The sequence below is a fragment of the Equus przewalskii genome, chromosome 23 (genome assembly GCF_037783145.1).
Source record: "Equus przewalskii isolate Varuska chromosome 23, EquPr2, whole genome shotgun sequence".
In the NCBI taxonomy this organism is placed as follows: domain Eukaryota; kingdom Metazoa; phylum Chordata; class Mammalia; order Perissodactyla; family Equidae; genus Equus; species Equus przewalskii.
In genome coordinates this window covers 8,778,018-8,800,802 of record NC_091853.1, presented here as the reverse complement: position 1 = coordinate 8,800,802, position 22,785 = coordinate 8,778,018, and the positions used below count along the sequence as shown (strand labels likewise).

Genomic DNA, 22,785 nt, shown 5'->3' with positions numbered 1-22,785 from the left:
TTTCAAGAAAGGCTGGGAAATGTTGTCTCTATTATGGGTGACCATGAGCCCAGGTTAAAATGCTACCGCTTCAGAAGAAAAGAAAGACAGCTATTGAAGGACAATTAACAGGCTCTCTCACACTCATCCTTATATCCTTGCCATAACAACTGACAAAGATATAGCTGGCACTCAATAAATATTTTATTATTTCTTAAATCAATTCAACTGAAAAAAATCAGTTATTGAAAGCCTCCTATATCAATTTCAAGTTCCTCTGCTTTAAGATTCCTTCATAAACTAGTACCATCCTCCTAATGTAATCTTTCTTTTTTTTTTTTTCTTTTTCTCCCCAAAGCCCCCCAGTACACAGCTGTATATTCTTCGTTGTGGGTCCTTCTAGTTGTGGCATGTGGGACGCTGCCTCAGTGTGGTTTGATGAGCAGTGCCATGTCCGCGCCCAGGATTCGAACCAACGAAACACAGGGCCGCCTGCAGTGGAGCGTGCAAACTTAACCACTCAACCACGGGGCCAGCCCCTCCTAATGTAATCTTATTTCTTAATATTTAAGGGACAATTTAGTGTGCTCCATAAAAGCACAGATCTTAGAACTCAACTGCTTGAGTTTAAATGCCAGTTCTGCAACTTAGTAACTGTGTGCTCTCAGGTGAGTAACATAATGTTTCTGTGCCTCAGGTTTCTCATGTGTAAAATGATGATGATGATAATAATAATACTGACGTTCTAGGGTTATTTGCAGATTAAATGGATGAATGCATGTAGTACACTTAGATCAGTAACTGAAACAGAGAAACCATTCAATGAGTGGCTAGCTACTATTACTCCCCCCATCATTACTGGCCAACTAATTGTCCCGTGGTCTTTAAGTTATCTTCTAGGCTTTATCAGACCCCAGTCTAAGATAGTCATTTTTACTTTTGTTCTACCACTTGAATTCATGATAACTGCTTCAATCTTTTGATCTTGAGATATGCAATTTTCCATAACTTTGTTTATATTGTTTGGTCTCAACAGTAAAGCTTTTCTATTTCCTCCTGTTTATCTAATGCCTACAAGCCTCACCTCAATCCCCCCTCCCTTATAAAATCTTCATTGTTTATCTTACTATTTCTGGTTAAATTGTATGAATTGGAGGAGATCTTCAAATACCTATATTCTAAATAAAGGGATTTGCAAAATGTAAAATGATGCTGTTTTCTCACTATTTTGTTTTAGAAATAGTTACTTTTCATTATATATTATATATTTCATTATATATTATATATTTTGCATATGTTATTTATGTTAACATGCAGTGGGTTATTACTGTTATTTTTAATGAATAAATAAGCATTTAAAATTATCAATTTTAATTTCTAATAGAGTAAATATCCCCATATACATATCCAACAACTTACCTTTGGTCACGTTGTTCCCTTTACCTAAAGCACCCTTTCTCTCTCATCTGGCCACATCTAGATGCTACCAATCCTTCAACTCAGCTCAATAGCTACCTCTTTCATCATCTCCTACCCCTCCTACTGCAAATGACTGCTTCCTACTTGAATTGCCAATGCACTTTATCTGAACTTCCTGTAAGATGAAGATCTCTATATGATGTATCTTCCTTGAGGGCAGACTATTAATCTTCTGTCTCCAGCTTAGCTCACAGTGGGCATAAATGAATGCTTCTACAATGAATATTTCTAAAACTTAACAAATAATCGATAACAAACTATATCTCAGAGAACAAGAAACAAGAATATAAATATAAAATGACCTTTAAAAACTAAGAATGGGTAGACAAATGTAACTGCAGATTTAAAGAGGACCTATAAAGACACTGGGTCCAACTTCTGATTATCCCTTCAAAGAGTTTCTCTCAGTCAGAGTTCTTAGTTATTAAGGAAAAAAAACAAATTATAGCTACCTAAGCAGAAAGGAATTCATTTAAAAAGTATCTCCAGAACAGCAAGGAACTGACTTATAAGGGCCACACAGCCAAGAACATGCCCCGAAGCATGCCTCAACCTATCCAGTGATGACACCATGGCTGCTCTACTGCTGCTGCTGGGCACAGATGTCATAGGTTGCACAGCCCACACTACCAACAGTATAGGCACTTGGTGGATGTCCCACTTAGAACCACTGCCTCTGCTGCTTCTAAAACTCAATGAGATTGTGGCTACTGCTACCATGCAGCACCAGAATGAATTTTGTACAGTGCCATCTTCTCTATATTACTAGCTTCCAGTCCAAACTTGGAGGTAGGTGTATTTCACTGTTAGAACCTAGGTATGTACCCATGCCCTAGATGAAAAGGGGGCTGGAATTAAGGCATCTCACATTTTCAGCTTTTCTAGTAAAAGGAAGGCTCTGACTCATAAATTAGGGGAATTTGGCGAATACAGGAAAGGGGTTCAAACGCTGAAAAGCAAAAAAATGGCAAACATTCACTATTCATAACAACCCCTACTGATAACATTCAGGCGACCAAATTATCCTAAATAACAATTATCAAAACTATATGGCGCTTAGAATCAAAGTATTGTGCCACAGACAACTTGTTGGTTACAAGGGAAAAAATAAACTTTATAATAGAACAATTAGATTTTGTCACCACTTTACCCAGAGATCAATCTCAGCATCACTAAGAGTATGACAAACATATGCCTCCAGAGACAATGTATTATGATATACACAGCACCAACTATGAATACTGATGCCCAAAATGTTTTAATTTAAACAAGTTTTTAGATCTAGCTTTCAGCTTAGAGGAAATACAGGATACAGAAAAAAATCAGACAAATTAAAATATGGGACATTTTACAGGACAAGTGGCTGTCTGGACAGCCAGAGAAGAAAAAGGAAAAAGTAGAGAGATGCATTGTAGATTAAAATGGATGTAAGAAATTTACAACTAAATGCAACTGCATGGTCCTTGATTATATTTTGATTTGAACAAACCAGCAGTAAAAGACTTGTTATGGGCTGAATTTTGTCCCCCTAAAATTCATATGTTGAAGACCTAATCCCCAGTACATCAGAATGTGGCTATATTTGGAGGTAGGGCCTTTAAAGAGATGACTAAGTTAAAAATGAGGTCATTAGGGTAAGCCCTAATCCAATCTGATTGGTGCCCTCATAACAGGTGGAAATTGGATACACAGAGATACCAGGATGTGCACACAGAGGAAAGACCATGTGAGGACACAGAGAGAAAGTGACCACCTGCAAGCCAAAGAGAGAGTCCTAAGGAGAAAGAAAACCTGCCAACACCTTGATCTTGGACTTCTAGTCTCAAGAACTGTGAGAAAATTAATTTCTATTGTTTAAGCCACACCCAGTCCATGGTTATTTTGTTATGGCAGCCCTAGCAGACTAATACAGATATTTTTGGTAGAAGTGGCAAAATTTTAATATAGGCTGGGTTTTTGATAATAGTAAAAAATTGCTAATTTAGTTAGGTGTGATAATGTGAGAATATGATTATGGTTATGTAAGAAAACGTTCTTATTTTTGAGAGATGTGTTTAAATATTTAGGGACAAAATAAATCAATTTCTGTAATTTGCAGTGTTACACCAAAAAAAAAAGAGATGAAGATGACAAGTGTAAGAACTGCTAAATTTATATGGTTATGTGGATATTAAGTAAACTACTTTCTCTTCTTACAAATTTGAAATTTTCCATAATGAAAAGTTAAAAGAAAACATACCTACATGATACTGATTTAAAGAGAAAAACTGACCATACAACAGAACAGAGATTCCAGAAATAAATTTCCACAACTAAAAGACTCACATGAGGAACAAAAGAAACACAATAATAGAGAAAACTGTAATTATTCACTCAAGAAATATTTCTTGAGTGCATACTATGTGCCAAGTACTGTGCATACAGAGGTGAACAAAAGAGACATGGTCCTGTTCCATGGGCTCATAATCTAATGGAGGAAAGAGATGTGACAAAACAAAATAGACAGAAATAAATACCAGTGAACAGAAGAAAATTATATAAATATGTAAGTTTTTAGAAACAATCCTTTTTTTCTTTTAAAAAATTTCCTCTTCCATCTCTAAAAGTGAGTTCCTCAGGATTCCATTCTGGGCCTCTTCTACTCTACTCACTCAGTCTCAACTAGTACCTTTCTAACTCAGACATCTCAAGTCTCATAACTACATCAAGCTGCCCACAGACACCTCCAATGTTTACCTCACAGACATCAAACCGTGAACCCATATTTTTCCCCCCAAAACTCTATTCCTCCTTTAATTCCTCTTGGTAAACCTGCCCAAGAATCAGTGACTCCTCCTCTCTCACCTCTAAATCTAATGTACCACAAAGTCCTATTGATTTTACCTCACCAAAACTTCTTAAATCTTTCCACTCCTCTCCAACTTAACTTCTTCCACCCTACTTCACTTACCTGGATTATTGTAATAATTTTCTAAATTGTCTTCCTGACTCCAGCCTTACTTCTCTCCAAATTCATTCTACACACCTAGGCCAAAGCAATCTCTCTAGAACAAAAATCTGATGTCACATTATCTTAGAATAAAGCCCAAACTTCTTAAATGATCAGTAAGGCATTATGTGGCCCCTGCTTACCTTTACAGCTTCATTTGTTACCACTTCCTCTCCTCCCTCCCTCATACACACTGTTGTCCAATCCATACTGAACTTCCTTTTTTCATTCTTCAAATTTGCTATGCTCTTCTTCCCTGCCTCTGGGCCTTCACATCTGTTCTCACCCTCCAGCACTCCCCTATCAAGTTCCCTGGCTAACTCCTACTCCTCCTCAGTTAGACATCATCTCTCTTCTGGGTAAGATGCCCCTCCTCCGAGCTAGCACTGCAGCTCATATGGCCCTATCATTATACTTATCACAGAGCAGTGAAACTGCCTACATCCCCATTAATCTATAAACTCCATGAGGGAGGGTCTCTAAGTGAACACTTAGTACCTACTACATCAAAGGCCTTGTCTGAATACATTAACTCTATTAACAATGATTACTAAACTGATCTTCATCTTCATATGATTCACCTTCAGTTGGACCCCAAAATTTCATATTATTTTTTTCAAACCAAAAAGTCCTGACATCTTATTCTGTGGGAAGATTATCTATTTCACCCTTAAGACTCAGAAAACTGCTGGAATTTCTTACAAATGTCATTTTATTTTCACTTCAAATATGAAACTTACAAAAAGTTCCAGTTTTCAAAGCTGAGCAGTTACAATCCTATTTCCCCTTTCCTCCTTATTCTAATTTCCTTGACCTCTCAAACATTCTGCGAATAAGTTTGCTACAGGGAAAGCACCTTTCCAGATACACGTATAAAGATATTTCACTGCAGAAATACCATTATTTTTAAGATTCAAAACTGGTAGCTTAACAAATCATCCTCCTATCTAAGGTAAACAGGCAGCATCCATTATCATCATGTTTTTGTCAAATAATAAGGTTTTTGAATTACTCTCATCAAACACTGAAGAATATTTCCCTCAAGCATCATCCAAAAACTAGTCCTGAAATAAAACTAGACCATGAGAAATTCTCCCAGGTAAATAACCCTAGTTTTAAAAAACAACTTAACTGAATTAAAAACAATAATTAGAATTATTTGGGAAGCAGAGCATCCCAACATTTCTCAAGAACATTCAACTATAAGCAAAATGTGTTACACTTAGAGTTGTCAGATAAAGCACAAGACACCCAGTTTAAATTTGAATTTCAGATAAACTACAATTTTTAGTATAAGTATGTCCCAGATATTGCATGTATTTTTATTTGCTAAATTGGGCAACCCTGGTTATACTAACAAAATGATCAGAGCTAGCAAAATCTGACTTCGTTTATACTTTCTTCATTATAAAAGTTACATAAATTTCAATCCTATCATTCTAACACAATCAGATTTTAGTGGATTCCTCATCTTTTTCTAATATAATTTAAATGGTTATATTCACCATTCCTAAAATGTATAGGCATTTCTTTATGGTAATATAGTCTTATTTTTTTATTATTTTTTAATATTATTTTACACTACATAATGATTCTCAGAATACATGTATCATAACTTAAAGTCTCCTACTGTTGGAAATTTAAGTTGCTTCCAATATGCTGCTACTATAAATAGTGCAGCTGGGCCTGCCCTGTGGGGCAGCAGTTAAGTTCACACTCTCTGCTTTGGCAGCCTGGGGTTCAGTGGTTCAGATTCTGGGCATGGACCTACGCACCGCTGTCAAGCCATGCTCTGGCAGACGTCCCACACATAAAGTAGAGAAAGATGGGCATGGATGTTAGCTCAGGGCCAATCTTCCTCAGCAAAAAGAGGAGGATTAGTGGCAGATGTTAGCTCGGGGCTAAGCTTCCTCAAAAATTAAATAAATAAACAAGGCTGCTGTGAATATTCTCCTGCATACACCTGTTTTTAAAAAACAGTTGACTCAAATTTCCTGATATTTATAGTAAATACCAGAAAGATCAGTTCAATCTAGTACTTGGATATGCCAAAGAAACTCATCTTAATTTGATCATCAAAACAGAAATCATAGGGGCCAGCCTGGTGGCACAGTGGTTAAGTTTGTGGCTCTGCTTCAGAAGCCTGGGGTTCATGGTTCAGATCCCTGGTGCAGACTTGCACACCACTCCTCAGGCTGTGCTGTGGTGGTGTCCCACAAGAAAAGTGGAGGAAGACTGACACAGATGTTAGCTCAGAGCCAATCTTCCTCATCAAAAAAAAAAAAGAAAAAGAAAAATGAAATCATATTGCAGATTTAATCCTTTCCCCCTCCCGCCAGATCCAAACCCACGAACCCCGGGCCGCCAAAGCGGAGGAAGCGAACCTAACCACTATGCCACCATGCTGGCCCCTAATCTTTTTAATAATCCAGATACACCAAGAAACCTGACTCTGCAATCAGAATTGACTCTCCAATGCTGTCAGTAATCTTGCAAATATAAATATGCACTACTGGTTTCAAGAGAAGACAGTAAGAAAGTAAGTCACAGCACAAATTCATCAAGGCCATTAGAACAGAACTCAAAGCTCACATTAAGCTAATAGCAGGCCTTTCAACGGCAGGGATTTTAGAAGCAACCTAATTCAATCTCTTTCCTCTCCCATCCCCACCTATTTTCCAGAGGAAGAAAGTAAGGCATAATGAAGTGAAATAACTTTAAAGAAAGTCTTAAAGCTAGTTAGGGGCAAGAATATCTGCTTCCTTCAGTTATCAACAAAATTTTATTGAGTGCTTTATTCGAAGCTCTAGAGATACCAGAAATGAAAAAACAGTTAAGTCCCTGCTCTCAAGGAGTTTACATGCTACTGGGGGCTAGGAAGAAAGGAGTAAATAAAAAAGGAAGGAAGGCATTTTCTATGATAGGGATAAGTATTTTGAATTAAACTACACAGGGCAACGTGGCAGAGCAAGGCAGATCAAGGGACCACTTTAGATTGGGTGGTTTGGGGAAAGACTCAGAGAAAATGAAAAGAGAGTCGAGATTTGAATAGCAAGGAAAAGTCAGCAACAGAAAAATGTAAGGAGAGAGCATTCTGATTAGAGATTCTCTTATATCTAACTTTTAGTCAGGGTACAGCAGGGGGTGAAGAGTAGGCTGGCAATGTCTCTACTGATCAAAATGTGTACCACTTAAGTATAAAAGATACTACAAACAGGTTCAATAATAAATATGGCACTAACTCAATTTTTTTCAAGTGATACACAAATTCAGATAAAATATTGTCATAGAAAAATATCTAAATTGTGATGATTTAACTTAATCTACTTTGGAAAGATGTATAAAATAATTAACAAACTTTTCAGTAATCACATCTGAAGGTAACGAAGTAAAGACTTCAAGATTTATAGATAACGAAATCTTTAGAAGAAATAAAGATTTTCAAATAAGATGAAAAGATTAACATTAGTTAGAAACTTCAGTTTCCAACTTTTCTCTTAATTTTTGACACTGGCATAAACAACAGCTTAAGACTTTTTTCCAGCAAACTATTTATCTCAAATAAATGATGCTAGGGATATTAGGTTCAGAGAATAAGATGTTTGTTTTCAGTCAATACTTCCACTCTTTTTAAAAATCAGTTATTTTTAATACACGTATACATTACTTTCCCCACTACAGTCAAGTTTCTGAAAGACATGGTTTATACCTTACACTTCTCTACATTCCTCCACAGCACCTAACGCGGTGCCTTGCAAACAGCAGGGATCTAATGAAAAGGCAGATCCCAAAGCAGTCGCAGCATTACAGATCTCAATAGCTTGTGGCATTAAAGGGGATAAAAAAATACTTTGTTCCTAGAAATGTCTTAACACATCATCACAAAGGAATAATTCAACAGTCCATAAGTCTTGGATAAACTGGATTCTGCTCAATGAAAAATCATTCTCTAATCAAGTAAGCAGTTTAGTATTGTAAGCATTTTAGTAACTAAAAAAAACAACCACCCGTCTGGTTTATGAGGTTTTAAACCAGAATACAGATGTTATTCCACATCTGATCCAATCTGGTTCCACCTGTAAGCCTTCACATAAAGCCACAGGCCCTCCCCATCCATGTCTTCCACTGGAGGTCAAGAGCATTGGTGCTAAATTTCTGCCATTATTCCCCAGGTCACTCAATTCTCCCTCACCATATTTCTTGGTTTGTTGCTGTCAATTAAAGTTACTAATAAACAAGGAATAGTGAGGACTTTAGCTTGGTAACAGGGCCAAGAATACCTACCAGACACCTGTTTTATTTATTTATTTATTTATTTTGAGGAAGATTAGCCCTGAGCTAACATCTGCCAATCCTCCTCCTTTTGCTGAGGAAGACTGGCCCTGAGCTAACATCTGTGCCCATCTTCCTCTACTTCATATGTGGGATGCCTACCACAGCATGGTGTGCCAAGCGGTGCCATGTCCACACCTGGGATCCGAACCTGTGAACCCCAGACCACCGAAACAGAATGTGCGCGCTTAACCGCTGCACCACTGGGCCGGCCCCTATTTTATTTCTTAAATTTCACAGACTCGTGAGATATTTCATTGCACAAATATATAAACCCAGAAGTAAGGTTACTTACCCAAGGTCACACAGCTGGTAAGTCTGGCAGATTCAGGGTTCTTTCCTCCCCAAGAAATAGATCAATAACAATCTCATTATAAAAAGGCCAAGATGATGGCAATAAAAGGCATAGCCACCAATACAAGTGAACAAGGTCAGAAAGCAGCAAGTCCAGGAAAAAAAACTCTACAATCTTTTCCACTCACTTTAAACCCACTGCCACCATAACAATCAAAAGCTTGACAAGGGCTTGGAGAAAGTTTTGCAAGCTGGTAATCAAATTTAGAGACTAAATAATTTGCTGTCATATAGTTCAAAGACTGTTGTTTGGTTTTTAGTTAAAAGGCTTTTTCCCCCTCCCCAAGGCTCCAGTACATAGTCGTATATTCTAGTTGTAAGTCCTTCTAGTTCTTCTGTGAGCCGCCACCACAGCATGACTACAGACAGACAAGCAGTGTGGTTCTGCACCCAGGAACCAAACGCAGGTCACTGAAGCAGAGCACGCTAAACTTTAACCTCTTGGCCATCAGGGCTGGCTCAAGACTGTACTTTTATATACTAATTATTATTCACTTTAAAAGATTTTCAATTAATAAAGTTAATGATAAATAGATACACAGATCCAATTCAGCTCTAACATACTTTACAAATTCATACAAAAAGTATTATTGAAGTCCTACTAAGTGCCAGACACAAGAAAGAAAGGAAGGAGGAAACAGTTATGAGAACTTGGACTATGTGCCAGGAACTGTGCTATATCTCCTCTACGTTCATTAACTTATTCAAGATAAATAACCTTAGGCAGTAAATACTATTATTCCCATTTTACAGATAACATCCTCAATGCCACATAGAGCTAAGATTCAAACATAGGGTAGACCAATTTCAGAGCCCTCAACAAAATAGTTTTTGCTCCTGAAAAGCCTACAGTCTAATGCAGAAACAGACAAATTACAATATAATGTTATTAATATCAAAAGAGGTAGGAAAACAGGATGCTCTGAAAGCACAGTTGAGAGATTTCTAACCAAGTCTACAGTCTCAGTGAAAGCTTTCAAGATAATGGTATCTATGCTAAGACCACAACTACAAGCCATCCAGAAGAGAAAGATGATCTGGTCCACACTCTACAAAAGTACTCAGTACCAAAATGGTCAAGAAGCTTAACTCTGATATCTTATAGAAGAAAATAATTTCTAGCCAATGTTATATAGCAATTACCGTCTGTACTCAACTATGCCTTCACAAATGCATTATACAGACCATATATTTAACCTTTTCTTGGTAACAGAAAACATGACACATTTTCATTATTATCCTATACTATTAGAAATACAATTGATACCCTAAAGCTAATTAGATTGCGCAAGGTTGTTTTGCTTATACTAGCTATGGTTTTTAGATTTGGTTTTTGTATACACAGTTTTTCCTTCTTTCTTCACTGCTATCATGTCAACAATCTCACTGTCCTATTATCAGCACATGTGTTTATGATAGCATCTTGCCACTTCTAAATTATTCCTTCTTCTAATCTGCTACCTTAGAAAACCACAAGCATCATATATAAAATAAAAAGAAGTGCTCAGGGAGAGCTAACAATTACTTATAAAAATGACATCTGCTTTGGGATTTTTGCAGTGTGTCAGAGAGATGAGGAGGTGCCACTGGTTCTACGTAGGTAAAGAGTTAATTTCAAATTTTCATACTTCTATCTAAAATGTCTATTACCTTCTTTAAACTCAACTCAGATATTCCAGGCAGCCTTACCTGAAACCCCAGACCAGGTTATACAACCCTCTGAAGTTTTTCTGTAAGACACATCCTATGCTGCCCCATCCTTCCTACACTCCACTATATTTGTATGTTTGCCCAATACAACTGTCAGTTCCTTAACAGACTCTTATCCCTGCTTCTCTAGCACCAAACCCATACTCTGCCATATAAATGCTTGTTGAATAAAACAATGTCAGAGAATGAAACCAACCATATAAAGAACCATAAAGCCATAACACTCCAAACAATAAAAACGACCTTTCATACTCATAACGATATTAACTTTCTTCTGAAAATACACATTCAGGAAATCTAAATTTAAGAGAAAGACAAGAAGAGTATTAAGTATAAGCAAGTGACAACATACTATTAAGCTGTTTTACCCACCACACCCTCAAAAAAGTCTTTTGATTTGGGGGGGGGGGGGGAGCAAAAATACATAACTGTATTTTTCCAAGGCAACTATACACTTTTGTTCAGCCTAAGTGCAAAAAATGGACATTTAAAGAATGGTGACTGTTGACAATCCAAGCTAAAATAAAAAAGTTATTTTGGGTGTATCTAGCTATTCTGAGGTATTAGAACAGAAGAAAAGTCACCCATTAAGAAGACTCATAGATTCTTGCTGTCAGAAGGATCTTAGAGGTCACCTAATGTTATTTACATATACTTCTCCTCACTGCAGAAGGAATTCAGGTTGCTACAGATCATCCAGTCCACTTTTTATTCACTACAACCCCACATTTCTACCCTCCTTTGCCTTTTACTCACTGACCCTCTCAACCCACACAAAATATGTCTTCTATTTTGCAGACAGTAGCCTTTCAAATATTCATTTTTTTACTTATTTTATGGCATTAGTGATTACAAAGTAATATACGTGCTTATCTATTTCAAAGATTTCTTTGGTTTCTCAAAAATTATCCAGCAAAATGAAAACACCAGGTGTTCTTTTGTAAACCTTACTGTGTCTGATTCTCATAACCACCCTATGAAATAGACAAAACAAGTATCATCATCCCCATTTAAAGAATCATCAATATAGAGTGGTAGTTGAGAGTCACTATGAGACAGATTTAGGAGCAGGAGAGACTTGCTTCTTAAGAGCTGTGTGGGGGCCGGCCCTGTGGCCGAGTGGTTAAGTTCATGCGTTCCGCTTCAGCAGCCCAGGGTTTCGCTGGTTCGGATCCTGGGTGCCGACATGGCACTGCTCACCAGGCCATGCTGAGGCGGAGTCCCACATGCCACAACCAGAAGGACCCACAACTAAAAAAAATATACAACTATGTGGCAGGGAGCCTTGGGGAGAAAAAGGAAAAATAAAATCTTTAAAAAAAACCGAGCTATGTTATCTTAAACAAGTTACTGACTTCTCTAAGCCCGTTTCCTCATCTGCAAACCGGGACTAATATTATAATGGTTCCTACCTCATACAGTTATTGTGTAGATTAACTAGATAATGCATATTATCTTATATAATAACTAAGCCATATAAACACTCAGTTAATGTTAGTTCATCATTATTATTTTTATGCAAAAAGAAAAAACTGCAAATCATCTATTCTCTCTGAATCTCACAGCAGCCCTAGATCAAGAATGAAGGTCTTGTGTTCCTCCCACATTGTCTTATTTTATGGCATTAGTGATTACAAAGTAATATATGTGCTTATCTATTTCAAAGATTACCTTGGCTTCTCAAAAATTGTTTTTGGTCATTTGCAGCTTAATAACTATTTCTCTTCCTCTCTCCCAGCCCTTGGCCAACTGAAATTTCTAAAATATACTATTATCATCCTCTTCCATTTTCAGAATGAAATTCTCAAAAGTACAAAAACTGCTAAAGTTCGAATTTAGAACAGTAAATTATCAGTGGAACATAATAAAGTTCCACTCTGATTAGCATGTAAACATAGTGAAATAAAAGCAAAATGGGAAGTATCACATTAATTGCTAAACAAATCAGCTCCTCTAACTTACCGTTATTAGATTATCTTTTAAAAACTTTAGCTGATATCTTCAAATGGTAGACACTGCAACTTTATTGTTTGTGAAACCAATGCCACAGAAGAAACCTGTTTCATATCAAAATGACTGGAACTGTTGACAAGAAATATAAAATACATGTTGGAAGATTTTTAAAAAAAAGAAAAAAACTTAGAGGCCTAGACTTATTAGTAAAAAATTAAGCTACATAACTTCTGCATAAAAAATTATGTTTTTCTAAAGATTGGCACCTGAGCTAACATCTGTTGCCAATCTTCTTTTTTTCCCTTCTTCTTCTCCCCAAAGCCCCCCAGTACACAGTTGTATATTCTAGTTGTAGGTCCTTTCTGGTTGTGCTAGGTGGGACGCCGCCTCAACAAGGCCTGATGAGCAGTGCCATATCCATGCCCAGGATCCGAACCGGCAAAACTCTGGGCTGCCAAAGCGGAACACACAAACTTAACCACTGGGCCACACGGCCAGCCCCCATGCATAAAAATTTTATAGGTTCACTTGTACTGGCAAATAGGTGGTCCTAGGATTTGAATAATAATATCTATTTCATTTTTCCATTAACTTTACTAGGAAGCTTGGGTTAGTGTTAGAGTCAATTCTAGAATATTGAGAGAAAAAATGGATGGAGAAAAGAAGAAATTAAATGAATTACAATTGAGTACCAACTTGACAGGCAGTAATATATCTTTGCACAGGAAGACCAGGACAAAGGCAAATCAAAACATCAGTCCAGGGGCTGGCCTGGTGGTGCGGTGGTTAATTTCACACGCTCCACTTCGGCAGCCCAGGCTTCACCGGTCTGTATCCCAGGCACAGACCTATACACAGCTCATCAAGCCATGCTGTGGTGGATGTCCCACATATAAAAAGTAGAAGAGGGGCATAGATGTTAGCTCAGGGCCAATCTTTCTCATCAAAAAAAAAAAAAAAAGAGGAGGATTGGCAGTAGATGTCAGCTCATGGCTAATCTTCCTCAAAAAAAAAAAACATTAGTCCAAACATGACCATTAACAGCACAGCAAATAGGAGGCAAAGATTTAAAATGAAAGAACACAGTTCATGAAAGAAGAGCTTTGTGGAAACAAAACAATAAATAAATGAGCTCTGATGGCAAATAGCTGCTGAAATAACAAAATTACTAGGAAAAAACCTAGCAAACCATATTGTCTGCCAGTATATGTATAAGCTGCCTTCAATGATTGACTTTTCACCAAAGTATAATCTATTCAGTGTCACACCAAGATAAATTTACTACAGAGAAACTACTCAAGTAAATACCTAATAACCACTCTAACAACCACTTGCATTTATATAATGCTCTTAGCAGAGGGCCTCAAGATAACAAATACATCTTGAAGCACAGAATAAATACTCCAGGGGCCAGCCCAGTGGCACAGCGGTTAAGTGTGCAAGTACCACTTCGGCGGCCCAGGGTTCGCCAATTCAGATCCCCAGGGCAGACATGGCACTGCTTGGCACACCATGCTGTGGTAGGCATCCCACATATAAAGTAGAGGAAGATGGGCACGGATGTTAGCTCAGGGCCAGTCTTCCTCAGCAAAAAGAGGAGGATTGGCAGCAGTTAGCTCAGGGCTAATCTTAAAAAAAAAAAAAAAAGAATAAATACTCTATATGGTTCATCAAAAACTAGTGTTATATGTCTCTTAAGCCTTAAAAACTGAAAACCACAGATTTGTCTTTTTTCTAAAAATAGTGTTTGTTATTTGCATCCGCTGTAGTAGACGTCTAATTTTAAAGTGCTGTATCTGCTAATAATGAGGGCAGAGTATGAGTGTGTATGTAGGAGAGGGGAGAGGTTGAGAAGTCCTTCATTGGTACATTAATGAATTCTACACTTGTCTTTTAAAATGTGCTCCTTTCCTGGAACTCTGGCATACACAAAAAAATCCCTTTGGGTTTGCGTTACTTTCATATTTGTGAATATTTCACATGATAGTCTTCAAAAAGCCAGACACTTGTTTTCAGTTATTTGCTAGATAGACTGTATTTTCACCACAAATTCCAAAAACAAATGGGGGAGGGGGGGTGTGTACATACGTACATACATAGATACAAACATATACATCTATGTGTAGGTGTGTATCTTTAGAAAATGTTTGCATAGTTTAAATTAAGGACATCACATCACACTATATACCACAAAAAATGATGGTAGAAAATCTGGAAGGATTCTAAATAAACTCAATTTGTGAAGCCTAACACGTCTCAAAAAAAAAAAGTCTCTGTGCTGACATGATTAGCTACTCCATTCAACTGGTGTGAGGTATCTGAGGCACGCTGCACTCGAACTCTTATCATGCTATTTGGGCTGTGCTATCTTGTTGAGCAGTTCATATGAAGCCTTCTAAAGTGACAGGACAGTATACGTTTCAGAAGCTTAAATAAATGAGGGAAACAATATGGCAAAGACACAAGTCACACTTATTTTGGAACCAAAGCTCATCGAAAAGTTCTCTGTCAACCATCCAGAAAAAAGCCCAGCTTTTTACCAACCAAGGAGTTATTTACTATAGCAACTTCATTACCAAGATTACCAAAATTTTCCACACACTTCCAACAGTCTCTGTATGTGTTGTTACCTGGGCAACACTCTAAAAGGGCTTTTATCTTTATAGAACCAGTGGGTCAAATAAAAGTAAAGCTCTTCAAATTGTGCATCATTTCAATTAGAAGCAGTAATTGTGAAATCATCAACAGAAAGAAAACCTTGAGAACTACCATCAGTGCTTCCATTTGATTAAGAGACACAACTTACTGTCATTTATCTTCATCTCTAGCCACGTAGTTCCCCTGTAAAACAAGCTAAGCTCCATCCAGGACTTCAAAACATCCTCAGTCATATAGGCTGTCAAACACATAAATGCTGAAATCCAAGGTACTTCTCTGAGCAAAGAATCTATCAATCCCTCACAACTGGCTGTGGTATGAAATACTCTGCCTTGCTGCCCCAAATTCTGAAAGCAAGTCAGCTCAGCTGTGGATCTGTATAAGCTGCCTTTCTGCCTGAACCAGCCAGACTTGCCTCCAAAAAATTAAGATCGAGTCATTTAGAAATCACATTTTAGAAGGTGCTTTGAAAAGACTTTCAAAATTGCTTCCTGCTCTGCTACAGCCAATTTGATGCTGTCTATTTGGCAAAACAAAAAATAATGGTATCTCCTTACAAAGAAAATATTTTCCCTTTCCAACAGTTTTAGGATTGGTAAACTCGAGGCTGTTCCTCTAACACTAATAATTTTTCCCTTCAGCTTTTACTCTAAGTGCTCTCGGGTCACATTCTAATCAGGAACACAGCATATAAAGCTTATTTAATGTTAAGAAATACTAGATGATTCCAGAGACAAAAATGAAAGATAAGCTGAAAAGCAGAAAGGAAAACTGGCATTCAAGGCTCTTCACCATCTGGTACTGACTCTTTCTTGCCTAGCTCTTTCCCTCTATGCCTTTGATCACCCTGGCCCCTGGCCCAGAAAGGCCTTTCTCTTCATACTATTTGTGGTATTTCAACATGTCCAAATCCTACTCATTCTTCAAAGCATGGTTTAAATGTCACCTCTTCCCTTATCCTAACAACTAAAAGTAATCTCTCCCTCCTCTCTCTAAACTGTTGTAGCGCCTTATTTTTATCTCTTCACCACACATTACTTTCTGCTGTACGTTATCTTTGTTTCCATATTTAATCCCCCACATAAACTTAAAACCCTCAGGGTCAAGGTTCATGCTTTATTCATCTCTATTCAAAGTGTTTAACACAATGTCTTGCACGTATTAAGTACTCCAATTGAGTTACATGAATGGCTTGGGTTAGGAGAGGACAGAAGTCCGCTAGAAACAACTCCAGATTAGGAGTCCAGAAATCTGGCTTTGCTAATAACTAGCTATATGACCCTGAACTTCAATCTTTTAGTTTGTCCATCTGCAAAGTGAAGAGGTTGAACTAAACCAGTGTTTAACAATAGGCTGTTATCCATAGCTGACTGTGAAATCAATTTGGGGATCAAAACCTAGGATTTTTTCTAATGAAATGAAATAGAATAGAAAATATGAAAGTGTGTTGTAGGCAGTGGTGTGCTGCAAATGTTTAACAACTGGCTATCCAGAGCGGGGGAAAACCCCAAATTGTACTATTTGCTGATTTCCCTGGTGTAAAGACTCCCACCATGGCCAGTTTCAAGCTACCCATACAATGTCACAGAATGTGGATGTGGAGCTGGGTGGGAAGAGAAAGGCACAACGGCTCTTGCAAACCAGTATGATGAGCCTGCTCCAGCAAGGACCTGAAAAGATAAGTATTGTTTCACCAAACTTTTCTTTCAACTTCGTATGTGTGTTGAATCAGGGTATCAAATGTATTTCTTACTGTGAGTCAGTCAAAATAGTTTAATAAATGTTCAGCTAAACAATCCCCTAGTCTCTTCCATGTGTACTACACAATGAAATAAATCTTACTCTTGGTGACATATGTAGTCTCTTCACCACCACAAGTTATATTTCTTTTCAAAAATGAGAGTAACAGGAATGCCTATTGATATTACCAGAAGGCAAATTACAGGCAGGGAAAATTTGCATTAGGAAGTATCAGCAAAGGGCAAGGTTCTCAGCCTTTGTCCAGCCCCGCACACCTGAGGGACACAATACATTCCTATTAGTAGCAATGGCTCATTTAGCAAAGAGTTACGGGTGAGAGAAGAAGAGGAAATCCATACTATGGAAAAAATCCAAGTTACTGTGATATTTGTGCCCATGCCCCTACCCCACTGAGAACCTGGGTACAAAGAAAACCAGTGCTATAAAAAAGTAAATTTCCATACCTGACATTAGCCAGCCAAATTCTCCATCACAAGTTTGCATCCCTCAACAAGTCCTCTATTACTGAGAATTCCCCACTAGAATTAAGTTTTTGCCATGGACTAGAGACATGTTGAATTTAGAGTAGGCAAGGGAAAAACAGCACAGCAAACAGACTCATTAGTCTGTTGTTGGGCTTGATATTCTGGGAAAATCAGGCTTTTATTGAAAAAAATATTTTATTCTTATTTAAGCTTATTAAACTGGGTCAGGAGAGGGGAATTTTTTTGAATATATTTTTGGCTGTACTATGTCTATCACAACAACACCGTCTGTAACCAGATTTTTCATGAATGGTTATAAAGAATTGTGTTTTCTATTTTTAAGGCTATTTTGAAAACAAGAAGGCTCAGAATTTAGCACAAATCTTAGCACAAATCTAACTCCACATCAACTGAATATATGTCTAGAAGTTTCCCAGGAAAATCTCCCAAAATTACACCAAAATATGACAAAAAGGAGTCAGCATGAGCACAAACTTGCTATACTCAAACAATTACCTGTTGAAGGGGTGCAACAGAGAAAGTAAATGAAGTATGAAAAGGAGAATGTTGAGATACAAGTTCTGCTTAATTCAGATCCACTGACGTTCACATACTTAAACCCAATTTCAAACACTGACCATAAAGCGAAATTCACTCCCCACTCTGAAAAGCCAAGAATCAAGTCAAGCAATGTCTTTCTCCATGGTCACAATATTTAACCTCTCCTTAAAAACTGAGTATGTTGGGACCGGCCCGTGGCCTAGTGGCTAAAGTTCTGTGCACTCCACTTTGGCAGCCTGGGTTCACAAATTCAGATCCCAGGTGCAGAACTACTCCACTCATCAGCCATGATGTGGAGGTATGCCACATACAAAGCAGAGGAAGATTGGCACAGATATTAGCTCAGGGCTAATCTTCCTCAAGCAAAAAAAAGAGAGAAGGACTGGCAATGGATGTTAGCTCAGGGTGAATCTTCCTCACAAAAAAAAGAAAAAAACTGAGTATGCTCAAGTCTGTACTTTCTCTGCCTCCACTGTTTGTGGTGGCAAATGCTCATAAGACTATCTCCATAAGAGATTACTGAGCTGTCTTTGCAGTACCAGAAGCGCAATTAGCCTTGGGCTGTTGGTCATCCTCAGACCCAGTGGCTGACCTGTTTATATAAGACAAGAGCTATACCGGTGTAGCCACTCATTAAAACCCGTGAGACACAGCAAAAAAGCTCTGTGCCTAGGAATCTCATCAGCTACGGTATTCACTTCATTCTCCAAACACCCTCTATCCAGCCATAATCATCCCCACACCACTTCAAGACAATGGTACGCTGGAATACAAACCCAGTTCTACACCCTCAACACAAGAAATTTTTGCTACTTAGCTACTACTCTCTTCAAAGTTAATTTCTAGAAGCCTGGCTATCTCCCACTCATAATATTTTTACTTGGCACAACAGAATTTCTTCTTTTGACTACTCCAAAAGAATGGATAAAAGGACTTTCAGCTTTAATGCTGCACCATCTAAGTTCCAATAAATATAAAGTAATTAAACAAGTTCAAGTTTGGGCTAAGGCAAAGGAAAAAATTTTACGTACAAGTTTTTAGAAGTCACAAATTGAGAACTGGTGAGCTGATAAACATGAAAACTCCTGTTTCATATGACTAATAAAATTCTGTCATTGAAATAAAAAATATAATAAAAAAATCACTAGAATGAAAAATTACCTGAATCATGAAACAATTAGCATAGAAACAAAAATTCTCAGAATATCACAACTATAATATATAAAAATTCCCAACAAATAACTCAGACCAAAAAAAAAAAAACTTCATACATTTACAGTCACATCTTTTTACATTGGTTGGTATATTCACTACATGTCCAAAGAGTACTGGAACCTACTACCTTGTTTCCAGCTTTCTAGAATACAGTGTAGGCTACATAACATGTTCGCATATAAGCACTGCCCAACTACATCCACTTCTCCCCATATAACTTATCAATACATAATATCAGAGCACATTTTGAACTGATTTAATATAGACGCCAGTCTAACTCAGAGTCTCAACTAACTCCCCAAGCAGGTAAGCATTTAATACAATTTGATGATAATGCCTACATTAAATCCATCTGGTCCTTGTCCTTTGCAATTTCATTGTTAGTTTCTCTTGGGACTCTCTATTGAGATAATGAACCACAGGCCAGTTATCCAGTGCTAGCAGCTTGTGGACCAATATTTTCCATGGACAAAATCCACTTCCAATTTGACCACAAGCAAACTTCGTGCTTGTATCTTCAGACATCATCGTACTAGATATTATACAGAAGCACAGCAGAAGCCAAATATAAACACTATTAGGAGAAAAGTCAGAAGGTTTCCATGAAATTGTGTTTTCAGAACTGTAACAAGCCACTACCTACCTCCCACCATGTACAAGAAAATTTAAATGTATTAAAAAATCCCTGGGGCCGGCCTGGTGGTGTAGTGGTTAAGTCTGCAGGCTCTGCTTCAGGGGCCCAGGGTTCGGGAGTTCAGATCCTGGGTGTGGACACACACACCACTCATCAAGCCATGCTGTGGCAGTGTCCCATATACAAAAAATAGAGGTAGATGGCACAGATGTTAGCTCAGGGCCAATCTTACTCACACACACACACACACACACACACACACAAATCCCTAAACCTTCCAGCACCAAAACGAAGGCCTTGAAATCAGTTTTCAAACAGACCTGAAATCTGTAAAGCAAGCAAAAGTTCTCCTTACCATCAGTGTAATATGGTTGGCTTTTCTCCTCACTTGCATGAAACCCTCAATTCTGCAAGTGACCACCTAAATTGTAGTACACTTTCTAAAATAACCCTATCTGAGAGGTCCAAGGAGAATACCGAAGCACCTGGACAAGTTGCCTGGGACAAGAAACAAACCCTGTCAGTCCAGTCCCTGAGCACCGGGCCACCTCCCACTGGCCGGTGGCCCCTTTCCACATGCTGACGCACTGCCCAGTCCTGCACCGTTGGCGACCAGTGCAAAGTACCATCCCAGTCTCAGAAACTTCGACTCAGTTATCAGGACACCGAGCACCCACAATCTGGGCAGGGGGGGCGGTTGTCATGGCCAGGCGGTCAACTTTGAAGCGGGCAATTCCGTGCAGGTAGAGATCTGCCCAGGACGCAGCCCATCCCAGACTGCAAAACCACAAGCATCAACATCAGGAGCGGAGCAAAGTACCGGGCGGAGACGGAGGAGGGCGAAGGCGAGACACGGGCACGAACAGAACCCCGAGTGGGGGTAAGAAAACACCCTAACCACACGCCCCCCGGACGCGGGCCGCAGGGAACGCGAAGCCGGCAGCAGCCACAGCGCAGCAGCGGCGGCGGAGGCGGCGGCAATGTCAGAAGGGCAGGGCTGGGGCGGGCGAGCGCCGAAGTCAGCACGCCGCCCCCAGGTGAGGGGCACCGACCCCGCCCGCCCGCGCCGCGAGGAGCGGCCGCCCGGGGACCCGCGGGGTACACGAGGGGACTGGCAGTCCCGAGCCCGCCCCGGGTCTTCCTCCCGAGGTCCTCTCGCATCTCGTCCGGGTCCCGGCCCCCACCACGACCCTGCTCCGACTCAGCCCCGGCGCCAACACCCCCGGCCCGGCCCGCCGCTCCGCGCCGCCGGCCCGCCCGCCCCTAGGAGGCCGCCCCCATCTCACCTCCTCACGTCTCCGTGGGCAGGGCCGGAACAACTCTGCCAGGCTCCCGCGTCCCACCCGCCACCCCGCGCTCTGCGGCCGGGCCCGTCCCGTTCACTCGGCGGCCGCCAGAGCCCTGAGAGGGCGGAGGGAGAGGAGCGGAGCGCGGAGGAGGACCGCCCGGCAGGAAGAAGCGAGGGAGGGGCGGGCTGAGGAGGAGGCGGCGAGGGAGGGGCGGCTGAGGAGGAGGCGAGTCGGGAGCGCGCGCGTCCGGGCCCCTCTGCGCAGCGTGCGTGCTCCTGAGGGCTGAGGCGCCGCGTCCGCCCCCGGCGGCGGCGGCGCGCAGGCGCGTACACGTCCCTGGCTCGCTGGCTTTGGGCTGGGGCGGGGGAGTGAAAACCTGACAGAACCTGGGTTATGAGAGTGGGGACCCGGGACGCGGCGAGAGGTGCTCGCAACCCTCCCGAAGCTCCCGGAAGGGTAACCGCGCGGGTGAGGCAGCCCCCGCGGACGCGCTGCGGAGGGCCCCGAGCCCCGAGCGCGGTGGGCGGAAGCCCTGCCAAGCGGTTCCTGAGTCTTAGATCATTCTGAGGTTGAGGTGGTGGTTCTCACGCTCACAAACTTGGTTGACATATTTTCATTCTTAATGCCCAGTAATCCTCAGAGAAGTCACCTTAAAGAATACTCACTCTTCTAGCCAGTTACTCTTTTCGGCGCCTCTGTCAAGGCGTCTGTGTGCTTCGGTAGCGCTTCCCAGGCGGATGGCTCTGTGGGACTAAGGAGCTCGAGGAGGGAAATAACCTGCCGGGAACGGAGGAAACCGCTAAGCACGAGCCTGTATTTATGGGAAGAAAACCTGCCTCCATTTGCACCTTTTAGTCCTTTGGGGCAATAAATTTGGGGTGCGAACTAAGAAAATAAACCAATTCTTTCCTCAACAAATATTGTACTGATCCCTGAACTGTGGATATCCTTCCTAGATCCCGCAGCCAGAAATGACCTGTAAATTTTCCCAATTTCTTTAGCACTTTGTTTCTACAATTTCGAGGTACTTGATATATTCAACCTTATCTAAGTAAATCTGTGCAGTATTATATCCCCCTAGAGAATCCTTGAGAACCTGCTTACCTCATTTTTGTATCTTCCACGATGCCTGACTTACAGAAAGTACTCCGGAAGTGTTATTTGCATGAATAAGTGAGTAGAAGTGCGGCCAGAGTTAACTATATATCCAATGATTTGAGCTCTGGAATGACTTCTTTAGTTTAAAATTCTCCCTTCTGTCCCACTTCAATTCCCCTGCACCCATTTCCTCACCTAGATCTAGAGCCGATAGCTGTGCCGAGAAATATGACATTTGTCCAAAGCGTCCTCTCTCTCAAGTTCTTTTTTTTCCCTTTTACCTAATTTAAATGTCTACAGATGCTAGTA

General features: G+C 39.9%; 1 protein-coding gene across 15 annotated transcripts in view; it reads right to left on the bottom strand.

Annotated features, from left to right (window-relative positions):
* The window catches only part of RABGAP1L (RAB GTPase activating protein 1 like), a 675,876-nt gene extending 653,358 nt beyond the window's left edge, over window positions 1-22,518 (bottom strand). For 3 of the 15 annotated variants that reach the window (XM_070590932.1, XM_070590939.1, XM_070590941.1), the window contains exon 1: window positions 20,445-21,050. In XM_070590932.1, the coding sequence (XP_070447033.1) occupies window positions 20,445-20,483 (39 nt within the window). In that variant the 5' untranslated portion in view covers window positions 20,484-21,050. Of the gene's footprint in view, window positions 1-12,805; window positions 12,926-20,444; window positions 21,051-21,375; window positions 21,867-22,043; window positions 22,156-22,482 lie in introns of those variants that run through there. The other 12 variants (XM_070590935.1, XM_070590947.1, XM_070590933.1 and 9 more) reach the window with 10 other exon arrangements.
* Window positions 22,519-22,785: the final 267 nt, after the last annotated feature.